The sequence below is a fragment of the Cyprinodon tularosa genome, unplaced genomic scaffold, assembly GCF_016077235.1.
Source record: "Cyprinodon tularosa strain WSP-4 unplaced genomic scaffold, ASM1607723v1 ctg182, whole genome shotgun sequence".
In the NCBI taxonomy this organism is placed as follows: domain Eukaryota; kingdom Metazoa; phylum Chordata; class Actinopteri; order Cyprinodontiformes; family Cyprinodontidae; genus Cyprinodon; species Cyprinodon tularosa.
This window is the reverse complement of record NW_024038624.1, coordinates 665,285-683,554: the sequence shown is the minus strand read 5'-3', so window position 1 is coordinate 683,554 and position 18,270 is coordinate 665,285. Positions and strand designations below refer to the sequence as shown.

The following is an 18,270-nucleotide window of genomic DNA, read 5'->3' as shown; positions in this document are numbered from 1 at the left end:
TCATATTTTTATCTTTATGTGCTTCAAATTAACTTTTATTTTTCTTCTTTTTTATTGTTACTTTAAAAATTTTGTTTTAATTTTTAAACAAAAATTGATATAGTGAGTATATATATATATATATATATATATATATATATATATATATATATATATATATATATATATATATATATATATATATATATATATATATATATACATATATTTAAAGTAACTATTATCCAGTTAATTGCGATGCTTTGAAAGTATAATTGTAGTTATAGCACATTCTTAAATCTACTTGGAAATCAACAATCCAGATTGGGTTATTTTAGTCAAATCAGGACCAATTCAGCCCTGGGATAAGATAAGAAAAACTTTTTACAATTGAAAATGTGTTGTAGTGACAGTCTAATATTTGGGCTTCCTAAAAGTGAATTAAATGGTAAATCCCTGTGCAGGAAAACCAGGAAAAATATATTTTTTCAAGATTTTATTTTATTTTTTTATCGCTGCAGGCTTGCTAAATGCCAGTACCTGTTCTCAGTGTTCAATATTGTACATCCCTACCAATTAATCTGTCTTTTATGATTTAAAGTTGGGGATTTTGACTCACTACCTGCTACACCCTTCAGTCAAAAACTAACGCTAAACATCTTTATTCCTTGACAAGTAAAATTGGAACATGACTGGTATTCAAAATTATCATTTGTGTTTTCCTGGTAGGTCTGACAAAGTGTGAATGAACAGTGCTACCACTATTATGATTACAAAGCATATGTCATATAAACAACTTAATAGATCTTGTTTTCTTGTGTTATTAACATAGTCTGCATAAGTTTTGTATTTGAAAAGAAGATGAAATTCTAAAGAAAAACTCCAGACTTTTTTATGTAAAACATCAGCAGCGGTGGTCCCAGACCATGGTGCGGCCAAGGACAAATTAGTAAAACGAACAAAAAATAATACCAGGGCAACAGTTCATTGTATAATATATTAAGTCAGGCACAGAACCTAAGAGCATCTTGTTCCTCTGGAGTTGAAGGCTGCAGCCCCCCTGATCCAGACGATCAAAATTGCGATCCATCTACATTTTCCATGGTACATTTATTTATTTTACAGGATTCTAACATTTATGTAATTGATATCTTTTGGCCCTCCAACTACTTTAGGGATCACGTCACAGTAATTGTACCTTTGGTGCCTTGTGACCCCCCCTGGAGGTGAAAAACTGTGAAAAACAACACAAATGTTCAAATGAAAATGTTCTGCTTCAAAATGCAAAGGTGTACATCTAAACTGAAATATCAGGAGTGGGTAACAATAAAACAGATAGACTGTATTGATCCCCTCTACCAAACATATTTTTTGCCACATAGACTTTTCTTTTATAAGCTGTATGAATTTTGCAGCTTCTTCTAAATAAAGAAATCAAAGGACACAGTGTTCTTTAAAAATACTTAACTTTAATATTAAAAAGAAAAATATAAATCAAACATCAAACAGAAAAAGGTGTTATTTTACAAATAAATCCGCAACTGAAAACAAAATAAAATGAAAAACTAACCTGCCTGGATTGTCCCAAAATCGTATAACTTACTGTCGATGCAACATAAGGCCGTGCAAAATGTATGCTTGGAGATGTATGAAAACATTTTCTTTTTTTAAAATGAGAAAATCTGTGACATAGTACCAATAATCTTATATATCATATACCAACAATAGCAATGAAATGTCAAACATAAAAAAAAGGTTTGATTTGATCTGAAGCAAGTTTTGTTTATTGCGCAAAAGAATCAATCAAATTCACTTTTTGCTTTTTCTGTTAAGAGCTAATTTACTGAATGATCTGATGCTGTTAATGAAGACAGTGAGCAGCAGTGTGGGGTAGAAGAGATGACGGATCTTGAGAAAAGCTGGAGGTAAACGCAGATTTTTCTTCAAGTCATTCTTCCGCAGAAGCCCTGAGTTGTATGGAGCGAGGAACCGCTCAAAGGAAGATAAAGTCAAAGATCCTGCTGCTGGGCCATTCAGAGATGGATCATTTTACACAACAACCGAGATGAAACCTGAGCAGCTCGTAGTCCCGTTTTAACAATAATGATGACACCTCCTGTCTTCCCTTCATACCGTGTTCTGCCACAGATAATTAGTCAGAGCTCAAATGTCAGCAAAGTGTCACCCTTAAACAAGAACTTCAAATGTACTTTGAATAACTCTCAGGCTGTTTTTTGTAAAGCAGAGTCTGCTGCAAGGGACAGAATACACCTTGTTCTTGTTAAAACAAGAATGTGCATGAAAAGTCCTCATCAAATCTTTTCCACATAGTTACCAGGGAAGAGACCTTCTTTGCCATGAATCCTGCCTGTCCACCATCCTGATGGATCTGCAGAGGGAAACAAAAACATGTTCTGTTACATTCAAACTGCATTTACTGAACCTGTCTGGTTCCGAGCTGTTTGCTGGCCACACACCCTCTTTGACGAGATCGAAGACATCATTAGCCTCAAAGGTGATCTCGTCGGTGTCCTGCCCGATGTACTGATATAAGGCTCGGCATCGGGGACCCTGAGGTCTGGGCTGAGGTTTAGGGGCAGGCGGCGGCCGATGGCTGATGCTTCTTTTCCTCTGCTTCCTGTGACAAAGAACCAAACAAAAAAAGTAATGATATAAACAGAGCTAAGCAAAAGTGCAGAATTTAATAATTGAACAAGGGAATGGTGTTGATTTAATTTTAATAAGTTTAAATCTTTGAAGAAAGCTGTATTATAAATGGCACCCATTCACACACCAACATATTCTCATTATCAGTTCGTGAAATCGTACGAAAAGTTATGCACAGTATTTCGTACGTCTTGGACGTTTTTCCTCGAAAATACAGATCAGTGCGCATGCGCAGCCGGACAGACGAAAAAAGCAGATCCGCGGACGGCAGTAAAACTGGGAAAAACAGTGCAATAATCACTTCTTCAGCTCTCTAACTAGGTTGCTTGCTGTTTTGTATCTTAGGGTTAGGGTCAGGGTTAGGGTTAATTGTATGTTAAATTCTATGTTATTTAATGGTGCGTAAGATGCGCATGTGCAAGGATATCTTGTCTCGAGGCAAGACGTAAAAATACGACGAAATGCGACAAAAAAATGTCTAAAACGTACGAAATTAGGGTGCATAACTTTTCGTACGATTTCATACGAACTAATAATGAGAATACACTGCACACTCACACCCACACACTGATGGTGGCAAGCTACATTATAGCCAAAGCTGCCCTTGAGCTCACTGACAGAAACAGTATTTCTACTATGTATAAGTAGTATTTTCCATGGAAAGAAATTCTGTCCGTTGCTACTTTCTTTAGCTAGCAAATGCATAGACTAGTTTTATCAAAATACCAGCATGGAAATAATTTCCACTATTATGTTGAGCTGTGAGCTGGATTGTCGTGAGATCTGAGTTTTCACTCTCACAACAAATCTATCTTGAAAGACTCCAATTAATTATGTCCGTTTCGTAACATCCAGCGAGTCGGACCAATGACATGCCAGCAGGGGTTTTTTGGGGCGGGACATGTAGGAATGACGACACTCCCCTTAGCAAAAAGTAGTATACTTGAAGTAAATTCTATTAAGAATACTTAAGCATAAGTATAAGTTTAGAAAGTATATCCGAACAATGTACTTTAGTGTACTTGAAGTATTACTAAAGTAAAACTTCTTCAACTAAATTGGGACATTTTTAAGTTTACTAAAGTATACTTAAAATATACCGTAGTAAACAATAAAGTATACAATAGTATAGTCAAGTACACTTGACTATACTATTATTATATAAGTCTGTGAAATATAGTTCAGAATAAGTAAACTAAGTGCACTGCCTGATTTTAAGTATGAAATTATTGCACTTTTAGTATACTTGAATAAACTGCTTTTTGCTAAGGGTCAGAAGGTCATTGTCGGGGCATTACACACACGGCTACGCTGGCCTGACTCGGTTTTAGCTTAAATAGCAACAATTTCTCATTTAAAAAGGGAGCAAAGAGAAGCCCTTTGTGCTTTTGAAGATGGGAAAGATGTCTGTGCTTTTCTTCCAACAGGATTTAGAAAGTTTGATTTATGAGCTTACTTCGCTAGTTGTGAAAACACTCAAGAAGCTGCAGAGGAATCCTATCGTCATCATTATGTCTCCTTTGGCGGCTCTTATGGACGACAAAGTTGGCTGAATGGGTATTATGGAACGCAGATACTAGCTGCACGTAACCCAAGCAACTCCAAGTATTGTAGTAAAGGTTCCTCCTTTACAAGGACAGACTGAACAGCAGCCATCCCAGATTGATAACTTAGAACTTAACTCAGTTCTAAACATATCAACATGGCTACTGCCAGGTTAGATGATATTTATCTATATAATGACCCAGGGTGTTTGTCTTTGGACCAGTGTTTAAAAAAAAAACTGATTAGTCAGTCACTTCATCTGGATGAGATTAATTTGGTCTATAAAGTAAAAAAAAAACAAAACAAAAAAAAACCTTTGTCTTATATTTCTGATCAGGACCTGTCATTCAAATGCCACACCAGAGTGGTTTCTAGAATATCCCTCTTGTATCCCTGAAATGTTGCAAAAATTAGAAATACGCTGTGATGCTGAGAAACTAGTCCATGTATTTGTTACTTCAGGGCTCGACTATTATAATTCTTACTATCAGGAAGTCCACAAACTGTAATTAAAAGCCTTCAGGTGATCTAAAAATTAAAAACAGAGATCACATTTCTCCTATCTTAGCTTTGTTATATTGGCTTCTTTTTAAATCCATAATAGAATTTAAAAATCTCCTCCTCATGTATAAAGCTGTAAATAACCAAGCTCCAGCTTATACCAGAGATCTTAATTTTCCTTATATTCCCAATAGAGCACTTTGCTCTCACACTGCAGGTGTACTTGTAATTCCTTTAAAAGACTAATGGGAGAGAGATATTTTACTTATCAGGTAGCTAATTCTTCTCCTAAAGAATCAACTACAGGTTGACGTCTGTCTACTTTTAAGGATAGGCTTAAAACTTTCCTTTAAGATAAAGCTTATAGTTAGAGTAGCTCAGGTTATCCTGAGCTATTGCTATGGTTTTGCTGCTATAGGCTTAGACTGCTGGAGGACATAGGGATCACTTTTCATCATTCTGCTTCATTCTATCTCTATTCTCCCATTCTAAGGTATTTGTTAGTTCAACCTCTAAATTTAGGCTCACTCTTATTTTACTTATAGTAGCTTCATCTGGTCTGTTCCTGTTTGGCTGTGACTTTATTCTGGAGAGAAATATCAGCTGGACTGCTGCCATCAACACCTTAGATTATAGATGTGAGTGTAGAGAAACTGCCTGTGAATAGATGCTTTTCAGGAAATCTGAGACAGTACTGTTTTCTTCTAAGATGTGGCTCATAAGGTAAGCAAAACAACCCATGCTTGACATACCGGGGGCCTCATGGTATTGAATATGGATCCATAATGTTTAAAGAAAGCTGCTCAATATTTATCACATGTGCGCCTTTTGCAAAGAATTCTGACTTACATACATATATCTAAACCTAATAGACGAAACAAGCACTGATATACTCAGTATGGTCAGCCACTTGTAAAACATTTTTTTCCTCGATTCACATTTCTGTCTTTTTATTATAATATTATCTGACAGATTTCTTTAGTATTTACCTCAGCCATTCAGTTTATGCTACACCCTATATGTGTGAAGGACATAATACACTCATGAATATGAAAACTTAGAGGCATTGAAACATTTTTTCAGTGATTCACTTATCACATCCTTCTTATTCTTCTGTATTTCACAAGCTGGTATCTCTTACCCTGACATGCCTTGGTCAGGCACGTTAAGAAAGTCCAAGTTCCCTTGGTTGTGCTGGTTAGGGGCTGGGGCCCGACGTCCCATTTGGGAGTCCAGTTTGGGCAGGGGAGCATTAGGTGGCCGGGGATGTTTGTGTGGGGAGGAATAGGTGATCTCTGATTGCCGGTTGGGTTGGCCTCTTGAAAACTTGGCTCCACCATTGGGGTGTGCTAGAAAGAAGAAAATAAATTTAGGACAAAGTCTGGAAATATCTTTCTATTTAAGGGAAGAGAACAAAACAAACAGGCTGACAGCTGCTGGTTCAACAATCCTTTTTTTTTATGTACAGATGCATCACGTTGATATACTCATTTAGGGGTAACATGGTTCCTGCTTTCACAATTTTCAGCCTTTTTAAAAGCGTACAAAACATCAACAACTCGTTAAATTATTGATATAGAGAGCCTTTATATAGTGATTGAGGGATTTAGGGGTTAGGGAGGACGTTCGGACAGAGTAAGCTTGTATGTACGGAGCCCCTCTGATGACTTGGTCAAAAAAAAATTTTTAATTGTGGCCATGAAGTAGTATTTCGTGCGCACGAAATACTTATTAATAATAAGTATTTCGTGGACAACTGGGTAAGCAAATCGAGCGCGCCTTCTCTAAGGTCTAAGTCGCGCTCGATTTGCTTACCCAGTTGTCCAGGAATTATATTAATATTATTAATAAGTATTTTGTGCGCACGTTATACTTATTGCGTGGCCACAATTAAAAATTTTTTTTGACCATGTCATCAGAGGGGCTCTGTATGTATGAGCTATGAGAACAGCAACTTTTAAACAGAGTGTGCATGAGGAGAAATGGGTAGTTGGGTACTCGTGCATACCTTCGCACAAGTTTAATAGGCGTTCCCTCTCAGAAGCTGGTACAGGGTTGTGCATGTGTATTTTTTTGGAGTGGGCAGATCTCTTAAAAAAAACATGAAAAAACACTGTTGAGCACTGTCTGTGGACCAAAACAAGATGTCTGACAAACAGCGGCTCTCTTTATCACTACTCCAGCTCTTGCTGCTACATGTACCATGAGAGTGTCATTTTGTCCAATGATCATCTTCAATTGAATGTTTACATTCTCTGGAAGCATTCTGCCTGTTTTTTCTTCCTAAACTATGCTGCTCTCTCAGGTGAACATAGATGGATGCACGTACAGCCCAGGTTAAAAACAAGAGACTGAGAACGACATATAGAGATGGTTTGTGACATCAAACTGTGTTCCATCTAAAGACGCCTCATATTTTTTGTTCTTTTAAATAAAATGAGAAATGTTGCATATTGCTCCTTTAATGTGGATAAAAATCATGTTCTAATTTTTATATGCTTGTCCTTTTATCTTTGTTCCATTAAAGCTTCTTCTTTAGTCTATAAACTGATTTGAAGAAGGAACCTTTAAAGCTTTAGAAAGTTTTTTTTTGGTTCTAAACAAAGACTTTGATTTATTAGGACTCTTTATGCGTTTGCATGAAAATGTGAAATAAAAATAAACAAATAAAACAAAATGGTTCATTTGTCCTGACTTTGATATTATGTCATAATTTGGTCTTTTACTATAAAGCTCTTAAAATACCAAAATAAACATATTTTAAATTATTTTGGTCAACCTTTTTGCTTTTTTCTTTTCTGTTCTTGGTAGCTGAAAAGTTCTGAACTAAGAGCTTTAAGCTTTTGAAGAAAAGGCATTGGTGCTGCAAGATGAGAAAGGCATATGGCGACCAACAGCTGCAATTTTAGCATCCCCAAGAGTCCTGAAGATTGAATAATATAATGCAAATGCAAGCCTAAAATAATTACAATGCAAACAAGGAAATAAATTCAATGAGAGTCTCATACCTCTGTTAGGTGCATGGTTTCTTACTCCACCTCGAACGTCCAGACCAGACTTCCTGGTTGGTTCTAAAGAACAAAAAGGGTGGTTAAAATATCTGAATATAGAAAACAACTAATGCCAATAAATTACAATATTATGTCCCCCCCAAATAATGAGGAGATTTGCAGAGATATGGCCATTATTTTAACTCACTGGAGGACTTGGGTAGTCCGTCTCCTACAGTAATGGTCAGAGTCTTTCCTCCAGGTTTAAGCTGAGCCAAATCTCCTTGACCCCTTTGAAAAACCACCACCCTGGAGCTTCCGCCACCCCAGCCCTCCTTCTTCACCCGGAACTCCAGTCTGAAAGACAGAAGAGGTGCGTCAGAGGTCGGGTTATTTCTGTTTTCTCTACTCTGTTAATACTTTCTGTTGCTCTACCTGTCAGAGAAGGAGATGGCCAGCTTTCTCTGGGTCACTTCCTCATATCGTTTAGACAACAAACTGAGAAACTCTGTCTTAAAGTTGGACTCCAGCAGACTGTCATACTGGGCCTCGTGCAGAATGAAGAAATCATCCTGTCTGGTACTGAAAAGGGGAAAAAACAAACATCATAGTTTCTGTTCCACCAATAAATAAAGAAGAAGGAAGCATCCCTTTTTAGGAATAGAAATAAGCTCAATAATCAGAGTGTGATTTGTTCAGTATTTACAAGGCCATGTCTACTTCCAGTTACTTTGAGCTCATCTTCAAAACAAAATTAAGAAAATATTAGGTTTAATTCCAGCCCTTTTAGCAAGACTTATGACAGAGCAGCATAGCAGATATGCTCATCAGTAAAATTCTTTATTGATCCAATTTTTAGGAGAGTTTGTGTGAGTTTGTTCGTCCGTCTGTGTACAGGATAACTTGATAAGTTATGTTCAGATTTTAATGACATGTTTACCAGCGGTGCGCCTCAATTCAAACAATCCATAACATTATGGTGATCATCCAGACTATAATCTGGATACAGGATTTTTTTTTTTTATAAAGATCCTTTTTAATTGTGAGATTGTGATTTATGGAGGAAACAAGCAGTTCCCCTCTAAACCAGAGGGTGGCAGCAGTGACTATTGAGAGTTTCAGCATTGGACTCCAAAAGTCATGATCCAGACTAGCCTTATAAACCAGACTAAATGTGAGATTAAATGTGTAATTTAGTCTGGCCTCCATGAATGAGACATCGGAAGATTGTTGATGAGAACAACCCATTGTTTTTCAAACCATGTCTGTGCCTATTGGCCAACGCTCTGACAAATTAGCGCACCTGACTGTGACGTAGTAAGCGCGACAGAAAGCTGGTGGGGGGGGGGGTGTAAACAAACAGTCTGTTGGTAAAACAGCGAATACATCATTCTTAAAAATGAATGAGCGTAGAGCCTCTTCCTGCTCACGTTTCAACGACAAACCCAAGACTAATCCTTCCAAAACTGATTCCAAAGCTGAGTCAAACTAAAAGTGTTCAATAGTTGTTGCCATATTCCTTTTTGTGCTTTCTCCAGCGTCGCGCAGCTTTGTTTTTGGCCCACTTTGCATTCAGACATTCAAAACACATCTCTGCGTTGTGATTGGCCCGCCAGATTTACGGCCTGGGGCATTGATCGAGGCTAGACCAACTCGCAGGCAAAAATTATTTTGACCGTTGGTGGGTGGGGCTAGTTTACTAGACTAGATCCAGACAGGAGAGTTTTAGCTATAGGTGTCGGTTACAATATGAAGCATCATTTGCTGCCTGGCGGAGGTCTGCCCTCTCTGAGTGCTTTTTTAATTTAATATTGTTCAGTAAGGTCTGCTTGAATGTTTGTTCTTTAAAAGATCAGTTTAAATGGAAACAAAAACCTAAGGGCGACATTTTTACTAATGTAAAAGAGAGATATCAGTTTATTTAATAATGGTATAAAAATAAACAATAAGCGGAGTAGGGTTTTAACAAGCTACATTTACTTGAGTTTATCTCAGCTACGTATTTTATGTGTATGAACTGTTCTTCTAGGAGTAGTTTTAGTGTATCTTAACTTTTACCTTCTCTTAAATAATAGGGTAACATTTTAAAGTAACGCTACTCTTGCTAGAATACAAGTCCTGGCTATTTTTTCAACCATCATGATTCTCTGATTTAGGAAAGTTAAGCATCAGACCTTAATATAGACCAAATATAAGTGCCTACATTCAGCCTATGATATTCTGCACAGATCTGGGTTGAAAGAAGACGTTTCATTTTAACATGCTTTTTTTTATTTTTATGAAAGTGATATTTTTGTTTTAGTGTGGCTAAACCAGAACCCTGACCTGATTCTGACGGAAAATTTGTGGAAAGGACTAAAGATTAGGGTGATGGCAGGGAGACCTTCTAGCCTTAGACAGCAGGAGCTCCTAAAAACACCAATCGGAACATATAAAACTTTCTTTATTTATAAGACGGGTTTAATTGGTGTAATGCCATTAAAATGTTAATTAAAAAGGTCATAGATCGTTGTTATTTATAGAAGGTAACTATGTAATGCGCCTTTGATTTGATTATTGTTGGAGAAATTCGTGCCTCATCTCCTTTAACATTCAACATCATGTTTGGTTGAAATTAATCTGAAACTAGCAGGTGTGTAAACAATTTAGTGATACATTTTAAGTCTTATTAGAAAGTCATGGGAATTACCTAATCATGCTGCTCCATCTTGTTTAGCTATAAAAACTCTGAGCTGAAAGAAATTTAATTATTCTCATTGTGCTTTCAGCATTTGATAAGACAGTAAGCTTGATCTGTTTTATAAATAATCTTTATTCACTCAATCTTTCACTTTAATGACTCATTTCAAAATAGATTGAAGGAAGTAGTTTCAGGTTACTTACAATATGGTAAAATGCACCTTTAACATTTTCCCAAAAATAGAAAAACCACAGATTGGTCTAATAAAGAAAGTAAAGTGATAAACCTCCATGATTTCAGGGACTGCCTCATAACAGGGACAAATGCAGCTGCAGGTATCTTTGAATTAGTAGTATTGTTGGAAAATGGTTGAAAAAGCCATGTTATAGTTAGAGGAGATCTATGGGTGGTTAAAATGCTTTATTTTTCACTGCAGAAAGGGCTTAATATGACTAGATAATTATATTTATTCTAATTTTAGAGATGAAATTGTAAAGGTTGGTTCACTTTACAGAAGCTTAAATATATTTATTTGGAGATTAAATAACTGTCAATAAATTGTGTCTAAACCTATAAATCTAAGTCAATATATATGAGATTAGATATGTATTTGTATCATATTTGTATTTTTTCCAAGTTGTCAGCTCACACATACATGTAACATCAGATGTTTAATTCTGATCACAAGTTTAAAAGTAACAAATTTACAACTTTGCAAAGATCAACTTCATATTACACATTTCTGATGAAGCTGTTACACTCCCAACCTGTTGGTGGCAGTAGTGCACCTGAAGGTTGTTGGTCACGAACCGTTATGGTGCTTGTATTGTTGCAAAGTTATAACCTTGTAACCTGTGTTCATAACCCATAAATGGGTAACCTCACAGAGGGAGAGCTGATGTCACATGGTACTATGGAAAAAATAAGAAACTTATATACTTTACTTAACTTATCTATGCTATTAAATGTGATTCATCAATTTATACATCAACATAAATATGCTTTTATTGATAGTTATCTTATCACATCCATGAATGCCATCTTAAACAAACAAAATCCAAATGGTTGCTTTCCTTAAGTATGGAGTAGATTTTGTTCCATTATTGTTAGATGTTTTATAAATTTCAGCTTTTCAAAAAAATATATAATTTTTTTGTTCATATTTGATGTTTTCAAATTCCATATTTAAAACAAAAATCAATTTTATATATCTGGAGTTTCTATTTATTCAAATTTCTCTTTAATATTGAGGTTTAAGAGTTATTAAACCTTATTTTCATTTGATATTTTATAGATCCCATTCTGTCCACTTCAAGCCCAATGCAAACACTCGCTCTTAACGAGCACAATGACCAATTAAAGTGTTGTTGCTAAAGTCTATGCAGACCAACCAAAATCAGAAATAAAGACAAAGTCATCTGTAAAATGCAATTGGAAAAGAATGCAATTTGTAAAACTCACTCTAAAAAACTATAAATTTGAAAAATAAAATTTGAAATTATAAAATCTGTAAAATAATACAAAATTACAATGGGAAAAAATAAAATATAATCAAATGTAAAAAAAAAAATAAAAAATCTGAGAAACCAGCAAAGTTACTCTCAAAACGTTTTTTTTTTAAATTATGAAGATGTTTTTATCTCATCTATAGAATACCTTCTTTTCAAATTTCCATTTAGAAAAAGTGTTCTTTGTTTGCAACACCTTCACTCCATACTTCTGCCCCCCGTTCAAATGCAACGATGAGTTGCAAGTTTATAGTTACCTAGATTTAAAAGTCGAAACTGTTTAATATGCAAGAAATGAATTAATAAAGAACTTTAACCGTCACTTCTTTCAGCATAATGCCCACTGACTGTACAAAATGGAGAAAGTGTCAGAAGCACTGCAGATACTTCATGCATAAAAAAACCCTGTGATGCTCAGTCTTGCATGTACTATTGAAATGTTGCAGAGCTTATAGGTTTGAGGTTTTATAGATAAAACTATGCTAAAACTGACCTCAACAGTTAGATTGGACCTTCAGTTTGTAACACTGGGTATTAAGGTACATATTTTAGAATAGGGTAATGTCAGCTTTTGCTTAAAGCTACTTTAAAGGACATTAGATGACAGCCAGCTCGCTAATGACCTTTATACATTTTATACTAATGAGGGTTAATCTTACTATAGATGTAAATAAGACTTAAAATATATTTTTCTTTTATTGAATCTGTGGTACTTATTCAGATCACCCAAAAATAGTTTGTAAATTTTATATTCTACAATTCTGTCCATTCAGATAATAAGATATAAATTTAGAAAAAGGTTTGATATGTAAATAATTTTAGTCATTTCTAAGAAAGCAATCTTCTGTGAACTTGTACAGTAGAACCCCCCCTATGTGTTTTTTTTAGTCCAACCACAGCAGATGCTTCTAAAAACTGTGATCATTGTCATTATGACCCTTATGCAACACTTATTTAAAACAAATGTTAGTGCAACCATGTTTAGTCAATAAAATGTGAGTCCTACCTGAGCGAGACGCCACTGATGTTTCCAAATTCCAGTTTACGTTTTAAAACCTCCTGTATCTGTCCTTTTTCGGGTCCTTTCTTCACCTTCTCTCGACCAATCAGATAGATCCCCTTAGGGGTCAAGATCAAGTCTCTCTTGATAGACTGAGTGGGGGAGAAAAGAGGAAATGAACAATGTGCATTGCAAGAAAGTGGAAGAAGAGCAGGTTGAAATCATGCCTTTTTTAAAAATCACTATAGAAACAGCCACCTTGAACCTGCGGTCAAACTTTGTGACAGAATCAGCAAAGTCAACTCGCTCCCTCTTGGCCAGGAACTGCCGCAGCTCAGGTCTTTGCTCCAGGCCAAGGTAGTCTCCAACAAAGTTCCTGTTGATGCTGTTTTTCCTGCGCTCCTTGGAGTTGTACAGGATGTCCGACGCTGTGGGTTGTGAGGAAGTGAGTAAAAAAAAAAAAAAACAGAAGTCAAACTGTGTAATGTGGTTTGAAGAAGACTGAGAAACTTGTGGTGTTTCTGCTGCTCACCCTCTTCCCTCATCTGTTCGTATTTCTTCCTGGCATTGTAGCGTCTCCACGCCTTCTGAATGGTTCTGGCGAAGGTGTCAAACTTCCTTTCCCTCATCTCCTCAAGAAGAAAGAGCTAAAAAAAAAAGATAAAGCCCATTCTGAATGTTAATGCGCTTTTCTGTTTTTCCTCTGAGGGTCCACTTATTGATTTATCTAGACCAGGGAATGAGATGTTTAATAGATCAGGCATCATATCTGTAAATCATATTAATGAACCAAACCAAAAAAGGCTTCAAATGATGACTCTTTCCATTCACTTTTCAAACCCCTCCCTGAATTTTTTTTTTTTTGTAAAGCTTCACCAACAACTACTCTGTCCTAATCTTCTTCAGACACTTTGTTTCTATTTAGCCTTTTTTTTTTTTTTTTTACACAAGTATCACAGCTATTGATATCAGTTGAACACTAGTCTATTGCATTTTTCGCCTAATTGACCTGCTGTCGCTCCCTTGACATCCCCGAAGCAGTTTGCTTCACCAAATGGGGTCAATGCTTCACTGGCATAGATTCGATATCATGAACCCCCAATATATCACCTACAGGAGTTCTTCCTCCTCATTAGATCAGATTAGATTAGATTAGATTCAACTTTATTGTCATTGCAGAGGTACAGGTACAAGGCAACGAAATGCAGTTTAGGTCTAACCAGAAGTGCAGTAGCAGCAAGTGTAGGATAAATAAATCTGCTCTCTTAGTTTTTATGCATCTGCAGATTCTCTCCTACTCTCATGTGGGTCTGTTTCTGTTCACTAATGTCAAATTTTGTCACGTACAAGGGAGGAACCAACCTGAGAAAATAAATGCCAGTGATTGGATACTTTTCAGGAAATCCCGCCTCATGAGAGCACAATGTTTTCCACCTTGCTGCAGCTACTGACTGTCACTACTTGACCTGTACCAGAATCATGATCCGTACCATCAGCTTAAATGTGCGTGTGCAAGCAGATATTCATCCAGCTCACTATAAATAATGTAATTAAGGTATTGAAAGTATTTATTTATGTCCTTACATAATCAAAGAATACTAAACTACATCTTATAGAACATTTTTAACGATTTTTCTGAGATCACCAAACCCCCCACCCCATCACAGAGGAACGAGGGACCTACTCACTCCAGCCGGTGAACAATACCTCCTTAACGACAGAGCCTTAACAATCATAGGCAGGTTTCAGATATTACAGGCAAACGATGGAACCAAACGACCCATTCATCAGTTACCATTTGCATGTTTCCAAGCGATACAAGGCTTTGTCTATATAAGACTCAAACTCACTGCAGATCCAGACATTTGAATTGAGAAAGCTTCCTGGAGAGGTGGCGAAACGTCTTCAAATCTTAGAAACCAAGTCCAGTGGATATTTTTTGAATTTTATGGAATGATTTTTCTGAAAGAATTAGATGTGTTTGGCTGCTAGTTTTAAAATCTTTAAAAGAGTTTAAGACCATCTGAAGAACCATTTCTCAAGACTATAGAGTATCACATGAAAGTTTAACATTTAGGAGAAAAGGTTTAGACCAGAGGTCATGATTAGCGGACCAGGGTCCGGATCTGGACCCACCTGCTGGCTAATCCGGACCCAACCTGACTTAAAACATTTATAGATTACAATTAGCCAATAAGCTGTGTCAGTCTAGGTTCTTCTAGCTTCTTTTAGACACAGCAGGCAAACCTGTGGCAAGCCGGGGGATGGGAAAGAAGGAGCAGACGCTGGAGGAACTGCGGTTAACTGGTGACAGAAAAGCGAAATGCCGTGCTCAAAGATGAACCTGCACATTTTGAGTATGTTTGGGCATAAAGCCCACTGCTCCCGTTAAGCCAGAAAAAAGGAAGAATAAAAAGTATGTCACATATCACATATTTTATAAAATATATGAATCAGGAAATCGTCTATATACGGTACCAAACTGAAAGATTGTTGTTCTATACTACAAAAAAGCACTGATTTTAAAATGGAAATTTTTTTTAGTTAAAAATATAATCTATAACATGTATGCATAAACACCTCATTTTATTTCAGTGTTAAATTTTATAATTAAAAATGTCTCTGGACCTTTACTTGTTTGTTGTTTTCTTTATTTGGACCCCACTAATTTCTAACTGGTTACCCCTGGTTTAGGGTAACAAGTGGTGGTTTTGAATATTGTGTATATAATTTAGTGCAGTAAGATTGGGCTTTTACATCTTTATCCACTTCCATGTTCAAAGTGCATTAACAAGGTTAGAACAGAATTTTAAAGGGACACTATGCAACATTTTTCAGTTAATTAATGTGTTCCATAACGTTATGGATGACTAAATGAGTCATTTCAGGTTGAACAAAGGTATTCTCGGCCGCCCTGGTGGTCTGTGGGGGAAATACTGCACTTGCAATTGGAGGAGCACCGACCCGCACCCACAGGCTCAGAAGTCTCGTGAGAGTCAGTCTTGCTTTACGGCGAGAACTGCTACACCCCCCAGTTAAAAGCATTCTCGTTGCTAGCACAGTGGCAATCTTTGTGCAGTTATGCTACGTTCACGCAGCAAAAGCAGCAAAATCGCATCTGCTGCTTCATTTTTGCTGCTTGTACCAGTTAGTACTGACGCGCGGCTGAAGCAGCTTTGCTGCTCTGGCTGCAAAAGTGTGTCTGAGGCGTGTTGGGCGGAGCTTCACTATCCTTTCTCTGCCTTGCAGCTATATTTGCTGTGATCAGTGGGAATAAAGTAGTTTTAATATGTTTTTAAGTGAGAAAATACACCTGAAAACGTAATCAGTGCAGTCAGTTCATTCAGATTATTATCCTGCCTTCAATATTTTTTCTGTCGGAGCCGCTCAGACCCCCACATACCAGTGGGCGCCGACAGTATGGATCCCTTCATTAGCAGCGGTTCACCGCGGCAGCTGGTAGGTGTTTTTCATAATCCAAACTGCATATTCTGCCGGCAGATTTCTGCATTTTAAGTTAATTTAGGCGTCAATAAACTGTTTAAGAGCAGTGATCATCAGCGCTGTGTCTCTCTCCCTGCGTTAAACGCACCCGACGCGCTGCTGCAGCCGCTCAGACGTGCTGCGCCTGCAGCTCAAAACGCGCGCGTCAACCATTGACTTTGCATGTAAACTCGCTGCTTCTGTCGCGCCAGCTACATCCAGTGTGAACGCAGCGTTAGTCATTCGCTGCTAAGCTCAAAACAACCGCGCCTGGCTTGACGGAGAAACCAGGAGAACAGCTGAGCATATTTACGACAGTGCACTTTTACTTTCGCCCTCTGGAGGGAGCCTCACTGGAAAATCAACACCGGTTGCATAGTGTACCTTTAAATCACTAATTCTGGCAGTTTTCCTTTGTCGTTATGCTGCTATTTAAAAATTCCTTCAAGTCAGATTGTTGTTCATTTATTTAAAACTAAAAACATGACATTTAAGGTTCTTTTGGTCATCCCTGTTGAAATTTGTCCTTATTTCACCATGAAACACGAATAGCACACAAAAACCTCTTTACCGATTCTGGGTTCTTGACAAAGACTTTAGTGCGTCCCATCTGGTACTGGTCAGTATCCATGTTGACCGATCGGAGGAGATGAAGGACCCCTTGCTGCTCTGGTCCCCTCCAATGCGGCCATGTTTCAGGGGTAAGTATGGCATACCTGAAGCCCCAAAAAAAACGCAATCAAAGACACATTTAGAGGAAGTTTTTATTTCAAAGCCAGCAAACACCTAAGCATCAAAGAAATAGCTCACCTATGCAGAAACTTAGTGAAGAGGCGACGATAAGCGAATCCAGCTCTTCGCACACGAATATTTTCCCTCAGACCAAGATATTCAACTTGATGCTTGACTCTGCAAATGGACAAAATAATCCTGTTCATACAGAAGAATCTCCTGATGGCAGCTTTAGATTATCAGTTAGCACCCAGACCTGCTTTCCTCCCAGTCTTTGGGCCTTTTTGTCTCATTTGGTTTAATACAGCGGATATAATGTGGGGTGCACTTCATCAGTGTGCTCACCAGTTCATTAGCTTGTCTCTGATGGAAACATCAAAAAGCTTTTAATGCATTAAACACACTACAGAAGATTATTCATGCATAAAGCTCTTAAAATCTAACAAACTCTTTAAAAAAGACCCAATAATATTTATAACAGCATTTAATTACCCTTTGGGATCCATAAAGTACTTTTTAACTAAATAAAATGTATTCCTCATGTCAAATCTATAAAATTGATTCTTACTTTGATCTTTGAGCTGGCCGTTGTCGGCCTCCCTTTCTTGTCTGTGTTGAGGTTTTCAGGAAACAAGCTGCGGATGAAGTTACTAAAGCAACAAAATAGTTTTAAAAATTAGTTTTATAGGAACTTGTGCAGAAATGTAGCTTTTATACTAATCAAAAATGCTTACAATTCACTGCTTTGCATGAGTTCTATGAGGTCAGGAAAGAGGACGTCTCGATTTCTCTCACAGAAGCCATTGATATCATACGACACCTGAGGAAAATAAACATAAACATTTATTCAGAATTTATTTGTTGAACTTGAGCCCCTGCTGTTGTAATTAACACCTGAAAACTGAACTTCATAACTGGAATTTGAGATAAATGTTGTTCACTTTTCTTTTCTTTTTTGCTTGCTTTTAATGATATTTTTCACTCTCTTTTTATTTAATTAGATATTTTTATTTATTTATGGTTGGATTTGTGTCCAAATTTTCTGTGTATCTTGCGTCTTCTTTTGCTCATGATATGCCATTATTTGGCATAGCCATAAATACTGTTAATTGCGTATAAATTCCTGGGTCATATATTTTTGGGTTTGTATATTTGAGCATCTAGACTTTCTATAAGAGGTGGATG

At 36.9% G+C, this 18,270-nt stretch overlaps 1 protein-coding gene across 2 annotated transcripts in view; it reads right to left on the bottom strand.

The window, feature by feature from the left end:
- Positions 1–1,656: 1,656 nt before the first annotated feature.
- myo1f (myosin IF) overlaps positions 1,657–18,270 on the bottom strand; it is a 43,175-nt gene continuing 26,561 nt past the window's right edge. For both annotated transcript variants that reach the window (XM_038282416.1, XM_038282415.1), the window contains 14 exons: positions 17,820–17,905; positions 17,654–17,735; positions 17,342–17,448; positions 17,164–17,262; positions 16,925–17,069; positions 13,403–13,517; positions 13,129–13,298; positions 12,877–13,022; positions 8,118–8,264; positions 7,891–8,039; positions 7,701–7,763; positions 5,834–6,041; positions 2,457–2,617; positions 1,657–2,368 (listed from right to left, as the gene is read on the bottom strand). In XM_038282416.1, the coding sequence (XP_038138344.1) occupies positions 2,292–2,368; positions 2,457–2,617; positions 5,834–6,041; positions 7,701–7,763; positions 7,891–8,039; positions 8,118–8,264; positions 12,877–13,022; positions 13,129–13,298; positions 13,403–13,517; positions 16,925–17,069; positions 17,164–17,262; positions 17,342–17,448; positions 17,654–17,735; positions 17,820–17,905 (1,755 nt within the window). In that variant the 3' untranslated portion in view covers positions 1,657–2,291. The remainder of the gene's footprint in view (positions 2,369–2,456; positions 2,618–5,833; positions 6,042–7,700; positions 7,764–7,890; positions 8,040–8,117; positions 8,265–12,876; positions 13,023–13,128; positions 13,299–13,402; positions 13,518–16,924; positions 17,070–17,163; positions 17,263–17,341; positions 17,449–17,653; positions 17,736–17,819; positions 17,906–18,270) is intronic.